The 24583-nt window shown below is 34.2% G+C and overlaps 1 protein-coding gene and 1 long non-coding RNA gene across 2 annotated transcripts; both read left to right on the top strand.

Annotated features, from left to right (window-relative positions):
- Window positions 1–912: 912 nt before the first annotated feature.
- On the top strand, window positions 913–5516 carry LOC138900952 (uncharacterized). Its single transcript, XR_011412341.1, has 2 exons — window positions 913–1523; window positions 5293–5516. It is a non-coding gene; the product is annotated as an uncharacterized lncRNA (long non-coding RNA).
- A 5141-nt stretch (window positions 5517–10657) lies between these two features.
- Window positions 10658–14016, top strand: LOC104116445 (uncharacterized). The gene is made up of 5 exons (XM_009627298.4): window positions 10658–10944; window positions 11976–12110; window positions 12338–12375; window positions 12528–12594; window positions 13537–14016. Exons 1-5 carry the CDS (start codon window positions 10720–10722, stop codon window positions 13876–13878), a joined length of 807 nt encoding a protein of 268 aa, XP_009625593.1. The 5' UTR covers window positions 10658–10719; the 3' UTR covers window positions 13879–14016.
- Window positions 14017–24583: the final 10567 nt, after the last annotated feature.

Here is a 24583-nt window from a genome sequence, read left to right as displayed (position 1 = left end):
TTAATTATTTTTTTTCGAAAAAGGGCCTAAACTATATATATATATATATATATATATATATATATATATATATATATATATATATTCCTATTATTTGTTAAATGGTTTAAAAATTGGTGAGCCTTTCATTTAATTTTAACTTGGCCAGGCATGAAACATGGGTCTTATTTAATTTCTACCCATTTTCAAGAAAGTAGTACTTATTTAATTTGGAGAGTTAAGGCGTGTGATATGAACCATAGTAAAAGCAATTAACCGGCATGTCTTACATTCTTCTTTCTTCTCCATCTCTGTGAGATACGCAATTGAATCAGATTTAAGAAAAACTAAATAAAGTTTCTCATAAATATTTAAATTTCTGCCAAACCCAAACCGTGTTTTCTCCAATATAACCAAAAGGACCTTTGAAATGACTTTCTCGAAATACTAAACTGTTGGATCCACCTTGGCTTTGAGAATATAACACCGTAGCTGGTCATATTGTCATACTTTCTCGTGTACATAATAAATGATTAATTTATTTTTTTGTTTTGTTCCAAAATAAGTTTTTATTTAAATAATCAAGAAAAAATTTAATTTATTTTTTTAAAATTATCCTTATGTACGTATTTCTAAAAAGTCTTTTACTCCTTACATTAACTATGCTGCAATATTTAATTAAGGGTAGTTTAGTCACACTAATTATTTTTGTCTAGAATTTTATGTTTCCCTAATGGGTGTGCCTAAAGCAAATTGATCACTTATTATGGATCGGAGGGAGCAAAACATCTATATAAATATATAAAAGAGGGACAATAGAAGATGATGTGGCATCTCTATTTGCCCTACAAACTCAATTATCTTTTTTGTCAATTTTTTGGACTATCTTTTTTTTTCCCCCTTATTTATTTGCTTTTTAGAATCCAAAAGTCACTTCTGTAAAAACAACCAAAAGTCACCTCTTTTCCTATTCTTTCTCCCACCTCTCCGTGACAATTAAGATAGCAGTTACGGTACGCTTATAATTCCAAAGGCAAGTTCGTTCTAAGCAATTAATATCTTCCGTTTCGTCAATTGCCGTGTTCGTAAGAATACAATGAAGAATCCTCAGTTTTCTTATTTTCTGTGACTCATTTCTACTTTTCTTCTTTCTTAACTCTATGATTTGTCTATGCTACAAATTCTCTCTCTCTGTCACACACTTATATCTTTATTTCTTCTCTGTTACAAACATAAGATTATTGGATATATCCAGGAAAATGATTTGATGCATGGTTTTGGCCTGGATATCATATAAATCCAGCAAAACAGAGAAGATGTTTTCATCGTAGGGAGATACTAACACTGAAATTGAGAGGATAAAGAGTAAGGGATGCATGCGTTATGTTTCTCTATAGATCGACTCCCTCGCGCATCGTAGCAATGGAGAGGAAAAAGAGTAAGGGGTGACTCTTTTGGTGACTTTGGGCTTCCAGATATGTTTGGACTCTCCACTTCTACCCACGGAATCTACAGAAACATGGTTAGAGTACATAATATCATTGGTACCGGAATTTACACTTGAACCTTACCTAAAAATTGTAACATGCGTTTTAAGAGAAATATTTTTTTTTGTGGAATCAAAACGAACATGTTGGAAATCGTGTTAAGATATGTTTTGCCTAGGATTATAGAGATTCTTAGCTTGTAGTTTATCTTGAACTATTGCATATATTACTTGTACAATTTGACTTTAATTAATTTACCGGTTGATAAACATTTTAAATCTTCATGTTTGACAACGTTAAGCTCTATTGCAGCCACTAAAACTTCTTTTGGTTCATTTAATTAATTGAATCAAATGTTTGCATTGATTCCTTCTCTTCAAGTTTTACCAATTATATTGCTCTTTACGATCAAGTTTCGGTTCTTTATCAATAACGGCGAGCAACACAGATCTCCCCATTTTGCTTTTTGGTTTCAACTGTTCTTTAAATTTGTTCAACTATTTGGCAAAATGGTACATTTACTCACTCGCCTCTTTAATTAGTCACGATAGCATGAAGCTCTTCTAAACTTCGGATTTCAGTTTTGCTCTTCGAATGAGTTTAATTCATTTATTGGATTACGTTTGTCTCTCTCAATTTTCAGTCTTTAGCGTCGATTATGGAGGAGCTAAAGATCAATAAGCAGGATTCAGTGTAAATGACAAATCTAATCTTTGCAAGTGAAGATCTCATGAGTTTTCTCTACCATCATTTTAACATTACTTTGACTTTATTGGTCCAACTTAATTGCATAAAGTGTGAGGAAGCCCTTCTCAGCCTGAATTGGCTTTGCTTTTTAGGATAAAGATGTGCAATGTATCTTAATGGAATGATGGACTTTAAAAGCTTTAAATGGCATCACTCAATATTTATGTTAAGTGTTCCCTGCCTAACATTCTAGGGACTTTTGGAAAATGAAATGTGCGCCTAAATACATTATAGAGGGGATGTATATTGTTGGGCTTATACAAACTACTTCGAGGAGGATCCTCGACTATACACCTAATGTCACTCCCACACGTAAGCTACTTATTTGATTTTAAGTTACTTCTCAATTTGTTTTTAACTTAAAAAGTGATAGTGAATCTTTGATGGACAAATTGTTGAAGAAGGCTGAATGATTTTTTGGCCTCGATTTATAGTATGGTGGGTTGTATCACGAAAGGAGATGCATTTATGGAGATTTTAAGATGCGTAAATGCAGAAGAAAATATATCATTCGTTTACGTATATTTAATCGCTTTAAGAATCTAATGTGAATGGAACATTTATATTAATCTCACCCTTTGTTGAAATGCTCATATTTCCTATATCACCAAGGCTAAGTAATCTGTACTAAAGATATTAACCAATTCATTTTTTTTCAAATATTCCTTTGTATAAGTTTAAATATTCTTCCTCAAATATAGAGAATGATTGTTTGATGAATTTTACGTTTTAAAAATTCGCGCAAAGCGCGAGAAGTTTACTAGTTTGAGTTATATATATTGTTACTGTAAAATATTCTTTACGCAAATATCTAAGATAAGCTACCTTTAATTGTGGGATTTAAATTATTAAAAATAAGACATATTTACTGCTCTAACAAAAAAAGGATACATGATGGTGTAAAAATTCCTTACGCTGATGGTGGGTATAACTTAAACTTTTACAAATATCTTCAATATATACATTAAAGAATGACTAATTACTAATTTCTAATTGTTACCATATTAATTAACTTGTTATCATTTTTTATTATTTAACAAAGCCTTCAGGGAAGCAAAATAATGCTAACTGATTAAAGCAGAAAAGATAAATATTGAAACAAAAGCAGCCATTGCCATTAATGTCCAAAGACCATCTCCAACCCAAAGCTATTTTCGAAGCCAAGTATTATTTTAGTGTAAGATTTGGTGTTTTGATGCTTCAATCCAACACCATTTCTTATACCATATTAAATTTAGTGTAACATTATTCATCAACACTATTACTATTCATCAATATTTTATTATTATCTTTTATTACAAATTTTATAATTACTTATATTTTTTATGTAATATCTTTATAATATTAATTTTATATTTTAATTTTGGTGTATAATTTTTATAAATTAATTTTCGTATATTTTATTTTTTATATAAAATTGTAAGTTAATTTTATTATAAGTTATAATTATATAAAAATACATAACCATCAAAAAAATGAAAAGTGCAAATCTAAAATATAATATGTTGTTAATAAATAACACAATGTTCATTAAATAACATAAAAATAAATATTTAATACAATAGCAACTTATATTAAATGGTTATATAAGAAAGAAATATGAATTATATGGGATGAATATGTAAAAAGAAAGAAAAAAGAAAGGATTTGTTTTATGGAATAAAAAAATAAATTTAAATAAAAGAAAATAATATAATATAGAAGAGAGTGAATAATATAAAAGGAATATTCTTTTTTGGTGTAAAAAATAATGTAATGGGTTGGAGTTAATTTGTACTATTTTGGTGTACAAATATGGTGCAAGGGTTGAAGATGCCCTAAGTGAAAGTGAGAAAGGACATACCTAGTTGATACATGTTATTTATATATGCTCAACTCTATCTAAAAAATTTTAAAACTATTTATTTTATCCTTAATAATATATATGTATAGCTATAGAAATGTCATGACATATTATACACAAAAGCCAAAGGCACTTTTTTTTTCCTGTGTTGTGTGAGTTGTTATTTTGGGAAGATAAGGGTGGCATTTCACTATTGTGTTTGTTGGCTATTGATATTGTCTGGGCGGAGTGATAAGGGTGGCTATAAGAGCGATAAGGGTGGCAATATGAGCGATAAGGGTGGCTATTGTCAGGGACGATATGTGATGATGTGGGGTTGTGGGGTTGACAATTTTCATGCGATATTGTGATTTTCTTGTGTTTATTTTTATACCTTGTGAAACTTGTCTTGTTTTTAGTAAATTGATAATAATCTGATTTATGTTGAAATTGGGAGCTTGTGGCTATTGCCAGGCAGTTTATAAAAGGAAATGTGGGCATGAGGTGCCGTGAATTTTTATATGAGATGGGGATATTGGCACGTGATTTGTCCGTGCAGTTGTGATATAAAATGTGAGCACGAAGTGCTGTGATGAAATGATAATGATATTTGGCACGTGAATTGTCCGTGCAGTTGTGATATGAAATGTGGGCACGAGGTGCCGGGCAATATGATGATTTAATTATGTGCAAGAGGTGTCGTTGAAATATGAAAATGGGTTGAGATCCGTATTTTGATGATTTTGAAATGAGGTATCACATGGTGACTTTTTAATTGAAAGAATTATATTTAAAATATTTATTTAGAAGGATTTTTACTTAGAAAGTATTATATTAAAGCATTGTATTTTGAAAGATATTTATTTGAGGAAATTGTATTTAAAAAGATTTATTGAAAGAATTATATTTGAAAAATAATTATTTGAGAAAATTATACTTGAAAGAGAGTTATCTGGAAGAACTATGTGAAAGACATTTATTTGAAGGGCTTGATTTAATTGGGTATAATTGTGTTTATTAATTGCTGAGTGATATTAATGGTATTCCTGTTGTTTGTTGTGCATATCACTGGTTGTTTTATCGTGACTTTATTATTATTTGCTTCCTATTATTTTTGTATATTATATTGCACAGGTTATTAGACTAGTGAGTTTCTTGACTGTACCTCGTCTCTACCCCATTGAGGTTAGTCTTGATACTTACTGGGCACCGCTGTGCGTGCTCACTCTACACTTCTGCACATTATTTTTTGTGCAGAGCCAGGTATTGGAGTTATTGGACTTGAGAAGAATTAAAGCGGGATCGTAAGGATTCAAGGTAAAGCTGCTTGGTCGTCGTAGTCCCTTGGAGCCTTTCTATTTTATTGTACTGTTAATTTTTAATCAAACAGTATTGTATATTCGGTACTCGTGATCATTCTATGTATTCAGTTAGAGTTCGTGACTCATTTATAATAATTGAAGCCAACTCAGTAATCATAACCAATTATCATTTTCATCAATTCCCGTTGCAGCATGCAAACCACTCTCACAACATATTCATTTTCAATCCTCTTATATAATTATTTTTAATCAAGTATATATATTAATTTTTAAATAAGTCTATTGCGGCGTGCAATCTGATCCCCCAAATATTAATTTTTAATAAATCTATTGCGGCGTGCAATCCAATCCCTCAAATATTGACTTTTAATAAGTCTATTGCGGCGTGCAATCGGATCCCCCAAATATTGACTTTTAATAAGTCTATTGCGCGTGTAATCCGATCCCCCAAATATTGACTTTTAATAAGTCTATTGGGGCGTGCAACCCGATCCTCCAATATGGACTTTTTAATAAGTCTGTTGCGGCGTACAACCCGATCCTCCAATATATTCATTTCAATCAATTCTGTTGCGGCGTGCAACCCGATCCTCCAATATATCCATTTACCAATTTTTAAAGAAAAACTTTTCCCAATAAATGCAACAATTAATATAAAATTATAGGACAACAAACATACAATAATTATGATTTAATTATAAAATAAACAATGACAAATAACAAATTATTATGAAAATCAGGGAGAAAATAAGCAGTTTAATATTTAATATGCTAAATGTTAATTCGTGATTTAAAACGATTTATGACTTTTCAAGTAATTATGTAAACAATTAATTTGACGACGTATAGACACTTGTCACCTCACCTATACGTCGTTCACATGCATTTCACATAACAAATAGTTTAAGGGTTCTATTCTCTCAAGTCAAGGTTAACCACGACACTTACCTCGCTTTGCAAATTCCAATCAATTACTCAACCACAACTTTTTCTTTTAAATTTATCTCCAAAAGCTTCAAATCTATTCACAAACAATTCGATATATTCAATACGAATCATATGAATTAATTCCATATGAATTTACTAATTTTCCGGATAAAAATTTGAAATTCATTAAAATATTCGATAGTGGGACCCACGTCTCAAATCCCGAAAAAACTCACAAAATTCGAACACCCGTTCCGCTACGAGTTCAACCATACAAAAATTATTCAGTTCCGATGTCAAATGGACCTTCAAATCTAAATTTTTCGTTTTTGAAAGAATTTATAAAAATTTCAATTTCTTCCATCTAAATCCGAAATAAATGATGAATATAGACATGGATTTATGAAATATAATCACTTTTGGTTATAGAACACTTACCCAATTTAAAGTCGTGAAAAATCGCTTTGGAATCGCCAAAATCCGAGACTCAAAACTAAAAAATGAGTAAAAATGGCGACTTCCGAATTTATGGGCTCTGCCCAGTCATTTTCGCATCTGCGAATAAAAGTTCCGCATTTACGGACTCGCATTTGCGATGCCAGGCTGCCAATTGAAGTTCCGCATTTGCGGACATTCCTGTCGTACATGCGACATCCGCTTCTGCGCAAAATGGTCGCTCCTGCGAAGACCCCAGGCCAGCCCAGTCCCGCATCTGCGCAATTCCGCCGCACCCGCAGCATCGCACTTGCGGCCAAGACCCTCGTAGGTGCGATTACATCAGAGGCCGAATTTTCCAGAATTGGCTTAAGTTCAAAATTCGATCCGAATCACACTCGAGGTATTTGGGACCCCGTCCGAATATACCAATAAGTCCCGTGATATAATACAGACTTACTCGGGGTCTAATATCACGTCAAACAACGCTAAAATTACAATTCACACCTCGATTCGAATTTAAGAGTTTTAAACTTTTCAATTTGCAAAATCATGCCAAAACATATTAAATGAATCCGGAATGACTTCAAATTTGGCACACAAATCCTAAATGACATAACAAAGCTATTTAAATTTTCAGAATCGGATTCCGGCTCTGATAACAAAAAGTCAACCTCGTGGTCAAACTTAGAAATCTTTAGCCTTTGAATTACTAGTTTCCGTTAAATGGTCATAACTTGAGTTAGGGACTTTTAAATTAAATTTCGGGCATACGCCCAAGTCCCAAATCACGATACGGAGCTACTGGAACTGTCAAAATACTGATTCGGGTCCGTTTGCTTAAAATGTTGACCAAAGTCAACTCAATTGAGTTTTAAGGCTCTATTTCACATTTTAATCCATTTTTCACATAAAAACTTTCCAAAATATTTTACAGACTGTGCACACAAGTCGATGAATGATAATTAATGCTTTTCTAGGTTTTAAAACACATAATTATTTATTAAATTTAAAGATACATTTTGGGTCATCACACATAAACTCCACAAAATTTTCATTGAAGCGCGCAAATAAAATTTTAGGACAATGTCTTGTGAGAAAAATTAAAAGAAGTACCGAATTTTGTTAAACTTTTATTGTATTTGTACGGTAGAGTAACATATTCTAAAAGTATCAGACTAAAGTGTCAGAATTGTCTATACAAAATTTGGAAATCCAATATTTCCCTAGCCAAATTAAAATCAAATATGCATAAAATTTTGATGAATGAAAAATGACATTGTATAAAAGGAGGAATTACCGAAAAATATGACAATCTTAATGTATTAAATGCTCATTTACATTTCTCAGTCATTGCCTACTTGCGTTTAGATAATGATGCTTAGAATTTGCTTCAGTTAATTTGATAAATTGTTATGAATAATTAGTTAATATAAAAAATTATTTCCCTCACCACATTTTAGTGAGTTGCTTTAAAAGCCTTTTATATTGTACTAGAGGATTATTAATTATAAACTATTACAGTTAGAATCGAAAGTATAACACAGTGTATAATAAAATAATATAATTTTGTTTACATTGCTAGTGTTATGTATATATGCTCAACTGTATCTGTTTTTTTTTTTTAACTTTAAATTATTTAGTTTATCCTTAATAACATACCTTTATAGCTATAGAAATATCATGCCATATTACCGACAAGTCCAAAGTCACTTTTGATATATGCCAAAAGTCTTCTTTCTTCTTAAGCTCTATGATCAATTAATTAAATACCGCCACATAAAATGAATAGAGGAAGTACTAGTGAGACAATATTAAACGTAAACGGTTAGTTTTTAACAATCGTTCTCGGCAGAGATGGAGTCAGGATTTGAATCTTATGGGTTCAGGATTCAAGTTCTTTTAAGTTACTGGGTTCTAACTTAATAATTTGTGTATATTCAATGAATTTCTTAAGACAAATAAAAGGTTTTGACCAAAACTACTAGATTCGACCGAACCCGTAGCCAAAAGGCTGGCTCCGCCCCTGATTCTCCGTTAACATTTAGCAAGCAAGGTTGTTAAACTTAATTATTAATTAAGACCGACTTTTAAAGTCTCATTAATTAGTAATAAAGTTAACTATTTATAAAGTCGTGTATCTCATTAATGCTTAGCATCGCCATTTCAACCAGCATAAGGTTGAAACCATGTCTGCAAAAATGAAAGGAGGAGGAATACTAGACTTAAATCTGTAAGTGCTAATTAGTTGAGTCCCAATGCGGATATCAAAAGGGTAAGAAATAAGAAAAAATAGAAAGAATTACAAGAAAATACACATGACCTCACACCATAACAAAAAATAGCCCATATTTTTAAGTTTTACCCGATCTAGCCCATATCGTATATATTTTGAAAGCACTAGCAAATTCAAAACTTGTGTTCTTACAACCATTGCTTCTAAAAGTTATGGAGTTAAATATGTGTTCTCACAACCATTGTTTTCACTCTCTCTTCTTCTCACATCTTCTACATATGCTTCAAGGGGCCGTCCGCTATTGCTGCTTCTTACCCTGTGTCACCTGGTTGCAATGTAAGAAAATTGAAGAGTAGAAGTCCACCATTGAAGGCTATTCAAAGCTTTGCTTTCGAAAATAGGATTTTTTGAGTTTGTTAGTTGATTGGATTGGGTGTTATTCCAATTGATTAAAAATATCAAAAGGAGTTCAAAATTTAAATTTGAAGTGATTTGGAATAGATTTGAGCAAAATTTGAGTTAAATTTTAGAAAAGACGCAAGGAAGAAGACGAAGTCAGTTTTTTGTATAATTATGTATAATATTGTATAATAGTGTATATGAGTGTATAAGCACATCTTATACACTATTATATGCTATTATACACCTTTATACAAGCGTCTGTAGACGAACTTCTTCCACGATTTTTAGTTGCAATTCTTGTTCAAAACCAGTCCAAATCTCCATTAAATGACTTCAAATTTTATATACAACCTCCTTATACTATTTCTAACAAGTCTAAATAACATCCACGCTAAATTTCTCACAAAATCAAATTCGAAATTTAAACCCACATGTTTAAGCTTGTTAAAAATTTAATTTTCACCATCCAAATGGATTTGTTTTGTTGAACTAATATTTGAGTCACAGTTACTGATTCGAAAATTAACTTAAAAGGTTGAGTAATCCTTTTTAAAAATTAAATAGTAATTTCTAGAATCTATTGGAGTTGGATATTGAATCTTAGCCTATTACTTTTAGGCTAGTTGGTTGTAAATTGAAATATGGGCTATAAATTGATATCCCTTATTGAATTAGCTATACATAGTCAATAATATTCTTTTTAAATATAAATTTACACATTTATTTTAATTCAAAAATAATCTTTATATGATATTTAAAAATATTTATACTCATTTAGATAGGCTACACGTGCAACCCACTTACCGTAAGACTAGCTCATTTAAAAAATGGATAACCAATAGATAACTAATGGATTTCACTTCTACATTTGTAAAGCTTAAAATTGGAGGTTCTTCAAGTTTAGGAGACTAGAAATTCTTTCAAAAGTGATCATATTCAAGAAGTCATGGATAATCTGGATCCATATTATCCGCCGATTAACCCGTTTTTTATTCGTATTAAATATGGGTTAGGTCGAATAATTTATCCGTTTTTGCATTATCCGTTTTGACCCCGCTCATATCCGATATGACCCGTCCGTTTACCACCCCTAGAGCCACCTCATTCTCCTCCCCTCCCTCAACCAAAAAAAAATCGATAAGGGAAAAATAAAAAAAAATATATAAATGAAAAAACCTTATTAAAAACAATTATAGTACTCCTAAATGATAAAAGAAAAAAACAGAAAAAAGGTGCAGGGATGAAAATGTAATTTTACTTGAACACATCATTACTTCTCTAGCTGCTATGTTAGTGGAGCAAAGTAAACGCAGAACAAAGCTAAACTAACTTCCAACAGTTGAACACTGTTAACAGAAAAACATGTTGTTGCAAAGTTGGGGCTCTCCATCTGCTTCTTTAAGATTCTGCAGAAGACATAACACTTCAATTTACAACAATCCAACAACTAAAATCCTCATATATCCTTGTCCTAGAAAACATGGTAGATGTTTTTCTTCATCTTCTTTGTCCTATAAACCTTTGCCTAAGTTGCTGTGTCTTCATGGGATTGGAATAGAAGACATTACTGATGTTATCCATAACAAGGTTAGTCACTCCACTTCATATTTTTGTTTGATATGTACAAAAAAAGTTCATCTTTTTTTACCCCCTTATTCTTGATTTTTGCTTTTTGTTGGTTCTTTTGTGTAAAGTTGGAATCTTTATGTATCAGTTAGGCTTAAGTTTTGTTGGATTTTCATAGTGTATGGTGAGAGATGGAGGGTCAGTTTCATAAAAAATTAATAAATTTTGATATAGTATTTTTCCATAAGCTAAATTTAGATGTAAAAATGTGTGAAAATTTGTCAATTAGGTCCCAAATTGGTTCGATTTCCATTATGTATGGTGAAAATGTCTCATCTTATTCTAGATGGTTTGCTTTTCTTGGTTCTTTTGTGTAAAGTTGGAATCTTTATGTATCAATTAGTCTGCAGTTTAGTTGGATTGTTATTGTGTATGGTGAGAGTTGTAGCGTCAGTTTCACAAATAAGATTAAATCTAGATTCAATCTTTTTATGATTACTTAGTAATATGTGATTGTGTATACATTTGTCAATTAGTTCCCAAATTGGTCTGATTTACACTATGTATGGTGGGAAATGTCTCAGTTCAGGTCTATGTAGGCTTAATGTTTATAGTATATGGAGGGTCAATTCCAAATGTATGATAATATAAGAAGTGTTACAGGATGTTCATTTTCTTTACAATCTCAAAGAAAAGTGGAGTATTTTAGTTGCATTGTATGTGTATTTATAGATAGTTAACTTCCAGTTGTTCACCATAAAGAGGGGATTCTAATTGGTTGTATATTATGTCTCTATTGGGCTCTAAATTTATTGGATTAACGTTCGTATGGTGAAAGATGCCTCATTTGGTTCTTATTCCAGGCATTTGTGCCTAAACCTGGAAAACGGGGCAACTGTCTTGAGAATGAACAGATCACGCTCTCATAATCTTCTGAAATCCTAATAGGAAATGGTTTGATTAGGCAATGTAAGGTGTGGAAGCAATGTTCTACCAGAAGAAGCATCGATGTGGAAAGATTTGTTATTAATTTGTTTTTAACCGACCCACAGGTTTTGGTTGCAGCAGCGGTGTCTGCAGCTGTTGGTCAGCTGATGAAGCCTTTTACTTCAACTCTATTTTATGGCAATGAGTTCAATTTCAAGACTGCCTTACAGGCTGGTGGTTTCCCTTCTACACACTCATCTGTAAGATCTTTATCCTTCTATGCTTTCACAACCTTGTATAACCTCACCTATCATTTACACGACCTGCTTTCAAAACCAAAGTCTGCAATAAACTGATCAGCGCTTCAGTCCCAAATTAGTCTATTATAAACTGGTAGAAGAAAATTTAGCTATATACGCAGAAACTAGCTTTGCTGTCTTTTTTTTCATTTCCGTCTCATTTAATTTTATCTACTTCGAAATGACAGGCAGTAGTCGCCACAGCCACTGCCCTTGGCTTAGAAAGGTATTTACTCCTTTTGTATTTTCCCCCTAGAGGAAGTCACACATGAATTAGAACTTTGGAGAAAACATTGTAGTGTTGCAATTATTTCTGTTTTCTTGACTAGTTGTTTTTGTCTAGCTATGAGTGACATGCTATGAGTGCTGTAACTGCAGGGGCTTTTCAGATTCGATTTTTGGTTTAGCAGTAGTTTACGCTGGCCTTGTGATGTATGATGCACAGGTATGTTACGGAAACTTGAGTGTCCCTCCTTTTCTTTTTCCAGCTTCACTTCAAGAAAAATTTTCTTTCAGACTTTGTACGTTGCTCGACTCACACCTATTGCAATATGAGAAAATGCTAGATTTTGCCTTGTGCTAAGACTGCTAGTTCCCCCCTTTGAAAAAAAGCTGTAGGGGCAGAAAAGAATAAGATAACTATTAATAGTGCCATTTGATACTTTTATCAAAACAAGTTTGAAATTTGGAAACTATGAATCTGATCAGAGCTGGTGTTCTAAGGTTCTTTGTGGCATAACAGCTCTAAACACAATCCTTTGAAGTGTAAAATATAGCAGGAGACGGGAGTGATTTTTGTCGATATTTCTTCAAGAAGACACTCGTCATTCTTTTCTTGGATAACTAAGAAGGAACTCGGCAATGACAACAAAAGCAGAAAGGATATTATCCTAGGAAGATAAATTTCACGTTACCAGTCATCTTCCCAGCTAAACAGATGTGAACCATATATATTTCATATAAAGGCTAATGTTATGTGAGTTGGGCTAAATTTCTATTTGCGCCGCTATTATATGGTTGAAAACATACTTAAAATGTAAATTTTTCACTAACTGTGAAAGTAAAAGAACAATACTCAGTTGTTACGAGGCCACAATATGAAACTCTCTACTTGCTCTAAAAGGAAAAGATGAGCAATTACTGCTGATACAGGTAGGGAAATTATATTCTATATTTTTTTCGTCAATTGTACACCCTGAATTGTCTCATCCAAAAATCCCTGCTTTTCATATGTTTGAATTAAGTGGAAAAATGTAGTGGTAAAACTTATACAGTCATCGAAGAAATAGGATGAGTTATTCCTTTTCTTTCCATTTTTTAAAACCTCTTTTATTCCTTTTTCTTTATACGTCTGGTCTGTCTCACCTTCAATATTTTGCTTCTGTAGGGAGTTCGAAGGGAAGTAGGCATTCATGCAAAAGCGTTCAATAAAGCTTTGTTCAGAAATCAAATAAACTCAGTTCCATCTAATAACGAACTTGATGTTTTGACGGATTCTATACAAGAGAAATTATCCTCAGGTACAGAGAGCCCTGATCCTCGATTATTAGACGAATCAAGTCCTTTTCAACCAAGGTTGAAAAATGTTACTCTATTGCTTAAACCTGATGAAAGAAGAGTCTCATCTACTTTTGCTCCATTGAAAGAACAAGTTGGTCATACAGAGGTTGAAGTCATAGCTGGTGCATTCTTAGGATTCTTTGTGAGTTTGGCGGTAAGTTTGACGTGACCCCTCAGTCCTTAGTGTTTACTTTGCATTACTTTGGCCAATGAGATACCACAGTAAATCTGTATACGGTATAACTTACAATGTAAAATGCAACTAAATCCTTCTATATACCAAGAAAATTTCACAAGCTTATCTTCATGCAGACCTGTTTGTGTACAATTCTTGAGTGAACCAGGTTTTCATAACCTGGTGTCAATCTTGATATTAGCACTAGATCGACAGGCGAGATTGACTTTGGTATAGAAAGCACGATCCGCCTACAAATTTAAGCACAACCCACCTACAATTTTTCCTTCTTTTTTGGTTCATGCTTATGCTGGTGCTCTCTGTTCTGTATAACCTGAATCATGAAACTGGACATGTTAGTTGTTGTAGTGATTCCAAATGTCTCATGTTATAAGGTGCTACTGCCGTTTTGACAATGGCATTTGAAAGACATAATTAAGTAACGTGAAATGTACCCTCTCTAACAGCTTAAAAGTTTAGATAATATGGTCACATAATTCGACATTGATATCAAAGCAGGTAGAGGTTATGAGTTAAAGTCTCCCTGCCAACCATTATCAAGTTTCTTGTGCTTGGCTCATGAAAATGGATCAGGCTCGCACGTCAGGGGCGTGTCAAAGACAACTAAATAAGTAGGAGTTACCCTCGAGCAATAAAACACTACTCAAACGCCATATTTAGCTGCCATTTAGTCTATGGTTTAAGTTAGTTGTGAAGAAAGGGGACTAATTTTGAGTAAGAACTCTTGCCTGATGAAGGCAGTTGCCTTTATAGTTTTATTAATATATACTAGTACGGAAAAGGGTCCAAAACTGCCTCTAGACTATTTTATTTGGTACAAAAATGACCTTCATCCACCTATTGAGCCAAAAATACTCCCACCGTTATCTTAGTGGCTCAATTATGCCCTTATTACTAACGGACTTATCTAAAAGAAGTAGAAAAATTTAATGAATATGCACGTGTTACCATCCCATTAGCCTAAATATGAACCCTTGCTAACTTAAAAAGAAAAAACCACCATAACCTGAGTTTCGGTTGACCCGTCCCAATTTTAAACCCTATTAATTCAAACCCGATTTCAAAAGACAATGTAACTTCTTCATCTTTTAGATTCTGCAAATGGAGGAATTTGCGCCACCACCACAACAATAAAAATAACAATTTAAGCAAGAAAATGTTAGAGTTTGGGAATGAAATGAAATGTGTATGAGAAAAAAAACGAAAGACATTTTTGTATCAAATCGAATAGTGTAGGACAGTTTTGGCCTTTTTGGTATATAGTATAGATAAAAAAAAAAGAAGAAGCTAATACTACTAGATACAAAAGAGTATGAAAAACTGTCCCTACTTTAGTGGTTATCGAGTAAGAATGTGAACAAAATCAGATATGTTCACAACTAAAAGTTGTAAATGATTAAAGAATATTAGCAGTTCTATAGTTGGACTTTGAAATGCTTGTCGACATCAGAGGATTAGATGCTATGCTTATAACAAACTATTCAAATTTGACTTCTTTCCTTGGACTTTCAATTGTTTGTTTCTCTGTTAATTTGTTCACCATATGTTTACTCCATTAGTCATGTGAAACGTAACTGATTATTATTTAAAATAAATAAATAATATAGAATTCCTTTTCTATGTTTTTTCCGTCACTTTTTTGTGTGTGTGAAATAGTCACTTTGAATTCACTTTAATGGAAAATAAGATGATATTGACTGCATCCCATTTTCTCCTTTAATAATTAAAATGATCCTAAAAGTTTATCACATGAAAAATGCTATTATCATTACACTAACGATTTCTTAGGAGGAAAAGACTTTAGAAGAAGACAAAGAAAAGGTTGATAAAAGAACAAACTTAAAGGATCTCATAATACTGGACATTTCCTTTGATAATATCTATCATCAAATGTAAAAATCACCTGAAAAATTATTGCCAATCGCTTTACTAAAGGGATTCAAAATATAAAAAAGTAAACATAATGTAGGCACAATTTTTTAAAACTATCTACGCAGTGTAGTTTTCTGGCAAATATTGTCTATTGACTCTCATTGAACAAAAGTAACTCTACCCGGGAAATTATTATGTATAGAAACACACGAAAAAGTAGACATAATCATTAATTCCTACTTCATGATCCAAAAATACTGAAAAATGATGTAAGTCATAACGAGTATAGCTCACAAGGTCGGTTTCGATGGATCCACCAAATTTCAGATCAACCAGAATCCGTTAATTTTTTGAGCACCGAAAGGACCTGAGTGACCGTGTATAGCACGAGTAGATTTCATATGGCCGTGCATAGTATTCTTATGACTCCTAAATGTCAAAAAATAAGGTTAGTCATGATGAGTATTGCTCACAAGGTAGTATCCGATGGTTTTACCAATTTTTAGGCAAATAGGAATCTGTCAACCAAATTCAGAAAAATCAATTAAATTTTTAAATACACGAAAAATGGAAATTATCATTAATTCTTGTTTCATTACCGCAAAATTCCAAAATACGATATATTTATGGCGAGTATTGCTCATAAGACCGTTTTCTATGAACTCACCAAATTTCAGGTCACTCGCAGTCGGTCAACTTTTTGAGCATAATAGGATTCAAGTGGAAGTACATAGCACATGCAAGTTTCATGTGGCGGTACATAGCATATGTAGGTTTCATGTGGCGGTATATACAGGGGCAGATGTAGTATATTACTACCGGGTTCAATTGAACCCATAACTTTTGACACTGAGTAAAAATTTATGTGTAAAAATTTATTAAAATTACAAAAAAATAGATATGAACTCATAACTTTAAAAGTTGAACCCATAAAATTTAAATCCTGGATCCGCCTCTGGGTATATAGTATTCTTATAACCTCGAAACACCAAAAGGTAATGTTAGGCACGGTGAGTATTGCTCACAAGGCCGTATGGATCTACTAATATTTAGCACAATGGAGTCTGTCAACCGAATTTAGGAAAATCACCATTTATATAAACATACGAGAAAACAGATATAATGATTAATTCTTCTTTCATGATCCTGAAATACCAAATAACAATGTTAGTCAAGCGAGTATGTCGTTTCTGATAGACCCATCAAATTTCAGGTCAATCAAAGTCCGTCAACTTATTTGAGTAATGGTAGGATCTATGTGGTTGTGCATAGTACGAGTTAGTTTCATATGGTCGTGCATAGTATTCTTATGACCCTGAAATACCAAAAAATAACGTTAGTCATGTTGAGTATTACTCACAAGGCCGTATATGATAGATCCACTAATATTTAGACTAATCGGAGTCCATCAACCAAATTCAGAAAAATCATCATGCATATAAACACACGAAAAAATAGACATAATTATTATTTTATATTTTATGACCCCAAAAATGCCTAAAAATAATGTTAGTCATTACGAGTATTAGTCACTAGGCCGTTTACGATGGACCCAACAAATTTCAAGTCAATTAGAGTCCATCAACTTTTTTAGTACTGGTAGGATCTAACTGGTCGTGCATAGAACGGGTAGGTTTCATGTGGCCGTACATGGTATTCTTGTGACTTCGAAATGCCAAAAAATATTGTTAATCATAGTAAGTATTGCTCTCAAAGATGTTTCTGATGGTTCCACTACTGTTTAAGCCAATCAAAGTTCATCAATCAAATTCAGGAAAATCATCATGTATATAAATACACGAAAAAATAGACATAATCATTAATTCTTGTTTCATGCCCTAAACGTCAAAAAATAACATTAGTCATGGTGAGTATTGCTCACAAAGAGTGTTTCGATGGACCCACCAAATTTCAGGTCAATCAGATTCTAACGACGTTTTGAGCACCGTTAGAATTCAAGTGGTCGTGCATAGTATTTTGACGAGCGCAAAACACAACACAAAATTGGTGCTCGCTAATCAAAGATAGTATAATATAATATCGTCTCCACAGGGATTGAATTTAAACAATGCTCAAGTAATTTCCATCTTAACGCTATCCAGGAGGTTCAACAATTGAATTAATTGATTATGAACTAAGTTTAACTACTAAAATAAAGCAATTGACAATGGACAATAAGGAATTGGAGAGTGCAGAGTTGATTTCTTATCAATATGAGGAATAAGGGTTTGACAGGATAGGTGCAAGATGGCCATTTGGTGACTTAACTCTAGTTTAGTTCACTCAAATGTTTAATGATTCTCACGAATTCACTCGATAATTAGTTCAAACGTGTAGTCAAGACTCGTCTCTCGATTAAACCTTAACTCTACGAGATGAACTAATATAAGCACTGTGAAGTGTGCAAGAATGCGTTAATGGATTGATCCTTAGGAAAACGTCTCTCGAATATTTTCCTAACTTGATTCAATCAACAATTCAACAAGCTCTTTTTATTACTCAAGATAATCAATGAATTAAATCAAACAAAATAATGCAAAGATAATCACCAAGATATTCCTCTTTCGATTAAATAAATTGATGAATAAAATTACAACAATTCAAAACTCCATAAACGAATTCAGGCATAAACTAGAGTTAAACCCCACAAATATTTATCAAAATACTATATCCGTCAAACCCTAAGGTAAACTACTCCACAATCATGGATGAAGTCATCACAAATATAATTGAAGAATAAGAAAGCATCAATCTAACTTTACATTCCAAACTCTCGTATTGAATTGATGGAAAGATGATGAAATCCTGTGTCTTGTAGCCTTCAATGCTCTCCCAAAGCTTCCAAGGTCCAAAGTCCCTAAGAAAATATCTTTTTGGTGTATTTATACACTTTAGGAATGGGCCCAGGTGAAATTACCTTATCCCATGCGGCGCGACAGTGAATGACTTCCAGAGTAAATTGTTTTCTTCGCGTTTCTATATCCAGACTTGGCTCCCGGACCCCGAACATGATCTCGGGTTAATCCCTTGGGTTTTTACTCAGACTTCAAAGCTCCAACTTGTTCAATTTAGCTCGCGAATATATTTTTAACTCGAAATCACTTCCTGCAAGGCATAAAACACACAATAAGTGCAATATACTAATATTTAATCTCAAACACAAGTAAAGTGCAGTAATTGGTGTACAAACTATGACTAAAACATGCGATTCTAGCCTACCCTCATATTCTCATGATCCCAAAATGTCAAAACAACGTTTTCATGGTGAGTATCACTCACAATATCATATCTGATGGTTCTACCAATTTTTAGGTCAATCGGAGTCCATCAATCAAATTAAGAAAAATCATCTTGTATATAAGCACCCGAAAAAACATAAATAATCCTCAATTGCTGTCTCATGGCCCCAAAATGATAAAAAAAAATATTATTCATGACGAGTATTCCTCACAAGGTCATTTTCGATAGACCTACCAAATTTTAGGTCAATCGAAGTTGGTCAACTCTTTGAGCACTGATAGGACCCAAGTGATTTTGCATAGCACAGGCACATTCTGCGTGGCCGTGCAAAGCACATGTAGGTTTTATGTGGCAGTACATAGTATACTTATAACCCTGAAACACCAAATAACGACCCTAGTCATGGGGAGTATTTCTCAGAAGGCCGTATCCAATGGATCCATCAAATTTTAGGCCAATCAGAGTCTCTCAACCAAATTCAGAAAAATTACTATATATGTAAACACACGAGTAAATGGAAATAATTATTAATTCCTATTTTATGACTCCGAAACTCCAAAAATGATGTTAGTCATGGAGAGTATTAGTCACAGGACCTTTTTTGAAGGACCCACCAAATTTCAGGTCAATCAGTATCCGTTAACTTCTTGAGCAACATTGGTCGTGTATAGTATGGGTAGGTTCCATGTGGCCATGCACAACATTCTTATGATCTCGAAATGCCAAGAACAATGTTAGTTATGGTGATTATTGCTCATAAGACCGTATCCGATGGTTCAATTAGTTTTGGACCAATCGGAGTTCGTCAATTAAATTCAAAAAAATCATCACATTTATAAATACATGAGAAAATAGACATAGTTATCAGTTCCTATTTCATGACCCAAAACACCAAAAATCGATATTAGTCATGGTGAGCATTTCTCACAAGGTCGTTTTTGGTAGATCCACTTAATTTTAGATTAATTGGAGTCTATCAACATTTTGAGCACCGATAGGATTCAAGTGGCTGTGTACGAGTAGGTTCCATGTGACTGTGCATAGTATTCTGATGACCCTGAAACGCGAGAATAACGTTAGTCATGGTGACTATCTCTCACAAGACCGTATCCGATGGTTCTAATAATTTTTAGGCCAATCGAAGTCCATCAACTGAATTTAGGAAAATCATCATGTATATAAACACATGAAAAATGAAATAATTATTAATTCATGTTTTATAACCCCAAAATGCCGAAATAATGTTAGTCATGGTGAGTATTAATCATAAGACCTTTTTTATGGACCCGCTAAATTTCAGGTCAATTTGAGCTCATCAACTTTTTGAGAACTGGTAGAATACAAGTGGTCGTGCATGTAGGCTCTATTTGATCATGCATAGTATTCTTATGACCAAGAAATATCTAAAAATATCGTTATTCATGGTTAGTATTACTCACAAGTTTGTATCTAATGGTTCCACATAATCATAAATTATCTAATAAGACTATAAGGTCTCACATCACGAAATGGGAAGTTAGAACTCAAAATAATATTTCTTAGGTCGTTTTTGATGGTCCGAATTTTTTTTAGGTGATCCGAACCTGGCGCCTTGGTTCACGCGAAAGGTGTAGGCTATAGCACATGAAAATTTAGGAATCGGGCCAAATTCCCCTTTTATGGTCCTAAAACGCCAACATATAAGGAACGGTCATGCAGGAGCGGTGACTAATGTTCCTTAGGTCATTTTTTATGGGCCGACAAAATTTTAGGCCACACGGAATGCGTGGGTTATAGCACAAGAAAATTTGAGAATCAAGCGAAATTTCCGTTTTACGGTCCTAAAACGCCAAACATTGAGGAACGATCATGGCGGAGTGGTGACTAATGTTCCTTAGGTCGTTTCTTATGGTCCGGCAAAATTTTAGAACTTTACGCGGTCTGCGTCTGGGCCCACGCAGAAATCGTGCGTTATAGCACACGGAAATCTGAGAATCGGGCCTAATTCCCGTTTTATGGTCCTAAAACGCCAAAAATGAGGAACAATAATGGCAAGGCGGTGACTAATGTTCCTTAGGTCATTTTTTATGGGCCGACAAAATTTTAGGAAGTCCATATCCGGGTGCCCGGACCCACGCGGAAGGCGTGAGCTATAGCACTCGGAAATCGGGAAATCAGGCAAAATTCCTATTTTATGGCCCATAACCGCCAAAAAATGAAGAACGGTCACGACGATGCATCGACTAAAATTCCTTAGGTCATTATTTAAGGACCAACAAATATTTAGGCGGTCTGGGTGCCAATGCCTATGTGGATGGCGTGGGCTATACCACACGAAAATATGAGAATTGGGCATAATTTCAGTTTTATAGCAAAAAAATGTCAAAAGATGATGAACGGTCATGGGAAGGAGGTGACTAATGTTTCTTAGGTCATTTTGGATGGGTTAGTAAAATATTTGGCGGTCAGGGTCCGAGCGCTTAGGCCCAGGCGGAAGAGGTAGGCTATAGCACATGAAAATATGAGAATCGGCCGAATTCCCGTTATATGACCCTAAAACCTCAAAACATGAGGAACGATCATGGCGGGATGGTGACTAATGTTCCTTAAGTCATTTTTATGGGCCAACAAAACTTTAAGCGGTCTGAATACATGCGCCCGACCTACGCAGAAAGCGTGTGCTATAGCTCATGAAAATCTAGGAATCGGGCAAACATTCCTTCTTATGGCCTTAAAATGCCAAAAAGGAGCAATGGTCATGGCAGGGAGGTGAGTAATGTTCCTTAGGTAATATTTTATGGGCTGATAAAATTTTAGACGGTCCGGGACGGGTGGTCGGACTACTGATAAGTGGGGATTTTGAATACTTATTAGCGCCTTTTTGCTTTTGTTTTAGTCTAAAAGCATTGAATTGTGTTCCCAAAACTAATGAAAACTGTAAAATTGCAGAAATATTGGAAGTTGGACTCCCGATATGAAATCTGACTCAAAAAGGAGTAGTTCGCGCTCAAGGCAACAAAAGGGTACATAATCATACAAAGTGCGGTCCGCAGAAGAAATTGCGGTTCGCAGAATTCCATCTACGGCCGCAACAACAAAGGAAATCCCAGCATACTTTCTAGCAAACTGCAAACCGCACATGAATTGTGCGGCCGCAAAAGAAGAGATTGAGATCAACTTCAGATGGTGTGCAAATTTTTAATTTCCAAGTCCCTCAGAATTACGGACTGCACAAGAATTGTGCGGCCATAGGAGAAGTGCCTTGCGGCGCAGACATAAAAGTACAGATCGCAGAAGACTAGGTTGTGGCTGCAGTTCTAAATCTGCAGACCGCATAAATGTTGTCTCGCAGCCGCAGTTCATAATTGTGCGGCCGCAGAATCCCAGCTCCTGCAAGATGAAGAATTCTTTTCATAAAATTAGGTCTACTTTTTGACATCAGCAAGTCCTGTAGCCCTTTTTCTTTGCCTCTTTTGGAAGTTTTCTATATTTTAGAGTATTTTACTATAGATTTTATCATTTTAACTTTACAACATGAGTTTATTTAGTATTTTTTTTTTCTATTTCTTCAATTTCAAGCATGAGTAGCTAGATTGTTACTAGGGTTGTGACCCAAACCTAGTGTGTGAACCTTATGGGTATCTAATTTAGTACTTGTTTATGATTGAGTATTTATTATTTAGCCTTGTTTATGCTTTAATTTGTGGAATTAATAGTTGCAAATATTAGTTCATGCTTATTTGACTTAGTCTCTACTTGAGAACTAGAGACTTAGTCTAGGAAACTTGGCTAACAAGAAATTGGGTCAATCAAGAGATTGATTAACCCAATTAAAGGGTGCAACCTAGAGATAGTAATAACCCGACTTGAGCTTTTATCAACCGTTTTGTGTGATACCCATTTGGACTTGAGAAAACCAAATTAGGCAAAACTACTCTCTGACCGAGAGGTATTGAGTGAGTATTTGAGAGTTGATAGCTACAATATACCCCGATCAGCAAAACAAGCATTAAGGTTTTTATCCCACTAGGCGAACACCTAGGTAATAGTCATAGCCCTAGGGTTTTTACAAACTTGAAAAACAACAGAATTAATTATTCTAGTTTTATTACTTTACTTTGCAATCTTTAGTTTTAAAATAGAAATAGCAACAAAACCATTTTGTGGAAGTGCAAATTAAGATAGTTCAAATTCATGCATTAGAATATATACTCTTAACTCCCATCTAGCTCCCTGTGGATTCGATCCCAACTCTTCGTTGGGTTACTATAATTGCAATCGACCGTTTCATACATTGTTTTGAGGTGTGCATTGTGCGCGATAGTTAATTTTTGGCATCGTTGCCGGGGAGTTACAAACGATGTTAGTTATGTATTTGGGTGTGTTTTTGGAATATCTTATTTTCCTTCTGTGTTACTAACGTGTTGTGAAATTGTAAGTTCAACCATGGAAAATAATGAGCTCGGAAATATTTCTTTGGGGGATGTGGACATTGACGATGATCAAGTGGATGAGGTTCCTCTTGAACCTCAAGCCAATAGAAGAGACTGAGTGCCTCATGACAATGTGCCCGTTCTACCCCCACCTCCACCACGAGCGACTCTACACCGGGTGTTGCCTAATGAAGGATATGCAAGCGCAATAGTCCCGCCCCGTATTAGGGCGAGCAACTTTCAAATAACCAATGTGATTCTCACTTTGTTAGAGCAACGAGGCTTCCTCACCTATGCTTCAGGTAAAAATGCATATAAACATTTGAAGCGGTTTGTGAACACGTGTTGGGGGAGTAAACAAACAAATGTCTCCGAGGATGCTTTGAGGCTAAGGTTTTTTCCCTTCTCTTTCCGGGGGAAATCTTTAGATTAGTTGAACGTTTGCCGAACCATTCCATTCACATTTGGGATGAATTGGCGGAAAAGTATATTTCTAAGTACTTCTCTCCAGGGTACATGGCTACACTTAGAGATAAAATTCTAGCATTCAAGCAAGAGCCCAATGAACCACTACACGAGATATGAGAGCGATATAGAACAATGATTAAAGAATGTCTCAACAACGATCTGACGGAGAACATGATTCAATAAACTTTCTATCGTGGGATCAACACAACCAACCAATGTATAGTTAATCAACTTGCCAGTGAGAACTTCATGAATACGCCTTATGCGGAGGCATGTGAGATCTTAGATGAAATGACAAACACATCATCAGCATGGCAATCTCGGGCTAATGTTCCACAAGGTGATCCCAACGTGATTAACCTCTACAAAGAGTTGCATGACCATGGGCAAGCCATAGCCGAATTGACTCCCACCATGAATAACCTAGCAAAGGCTCAACTTCAACATGTGCAAAATCCTAGGCAAGTCAATATCATGGAGAGAGTAAACATGATGGTGAACAAACGGAAAACTAAGGGTCCACAAGTGCAACAATGAGTGGACAATTTTGTGCAAGAAGATAGTGGGTTTGATCAAGATAATTCTTATAATGACCAAAAAGAGGAGGTGCAATATGTGAACAACTTTCAAGGGCAACAAAATAATTTCCAAGGCCCAAATCAACAACAATGGCGACCTCAAAATAA

Source organism: Nicotiana tomentosiformis, chromosome 11, assembly GCF_000390325.3.
Source record: "Nicotiana tomentosiformis chromosome 11, ASM39032v3, whole genome shotgun sequence".
Taxonomy (NCBI): Eukaryota; Viridiplantae; Streptophyta; class Magnoliopsida; order Solanales; family Solanaceae; genus Nicotiana; species Nicotiana tomentosiformis.
Note: the sequence above shows the minus strand (reverse complement) of the source record. Positions and strands in the feature narration are given on the sequence as shown.

Excerpts from the sequence above, each read along its gene's own strand:
- LOC104116445 (XM_009627298.4), top strand. The coding sequence starts at position 10,720 with ATGTTGTTGCAAAGTTGGGGCTCTCCATCTGCTTCTTTAAGATTCTGC. Across the intron at positions 12,111-12,337 it reads TCCCTTCTACACACTCATCT|GCAGTAGTCGCCACAGCCAC; the intron begins GTAAGATCTTTA and ends TCGAAATGACAG. Across the intron at positions 12,376-12,527 it reads ACTGCCCTTGGCTTAGAAAG|GGGCTTTTCAGATTCGATTT; the intron begins GTATTTACTCCT and ends CTGTAACTGCAG.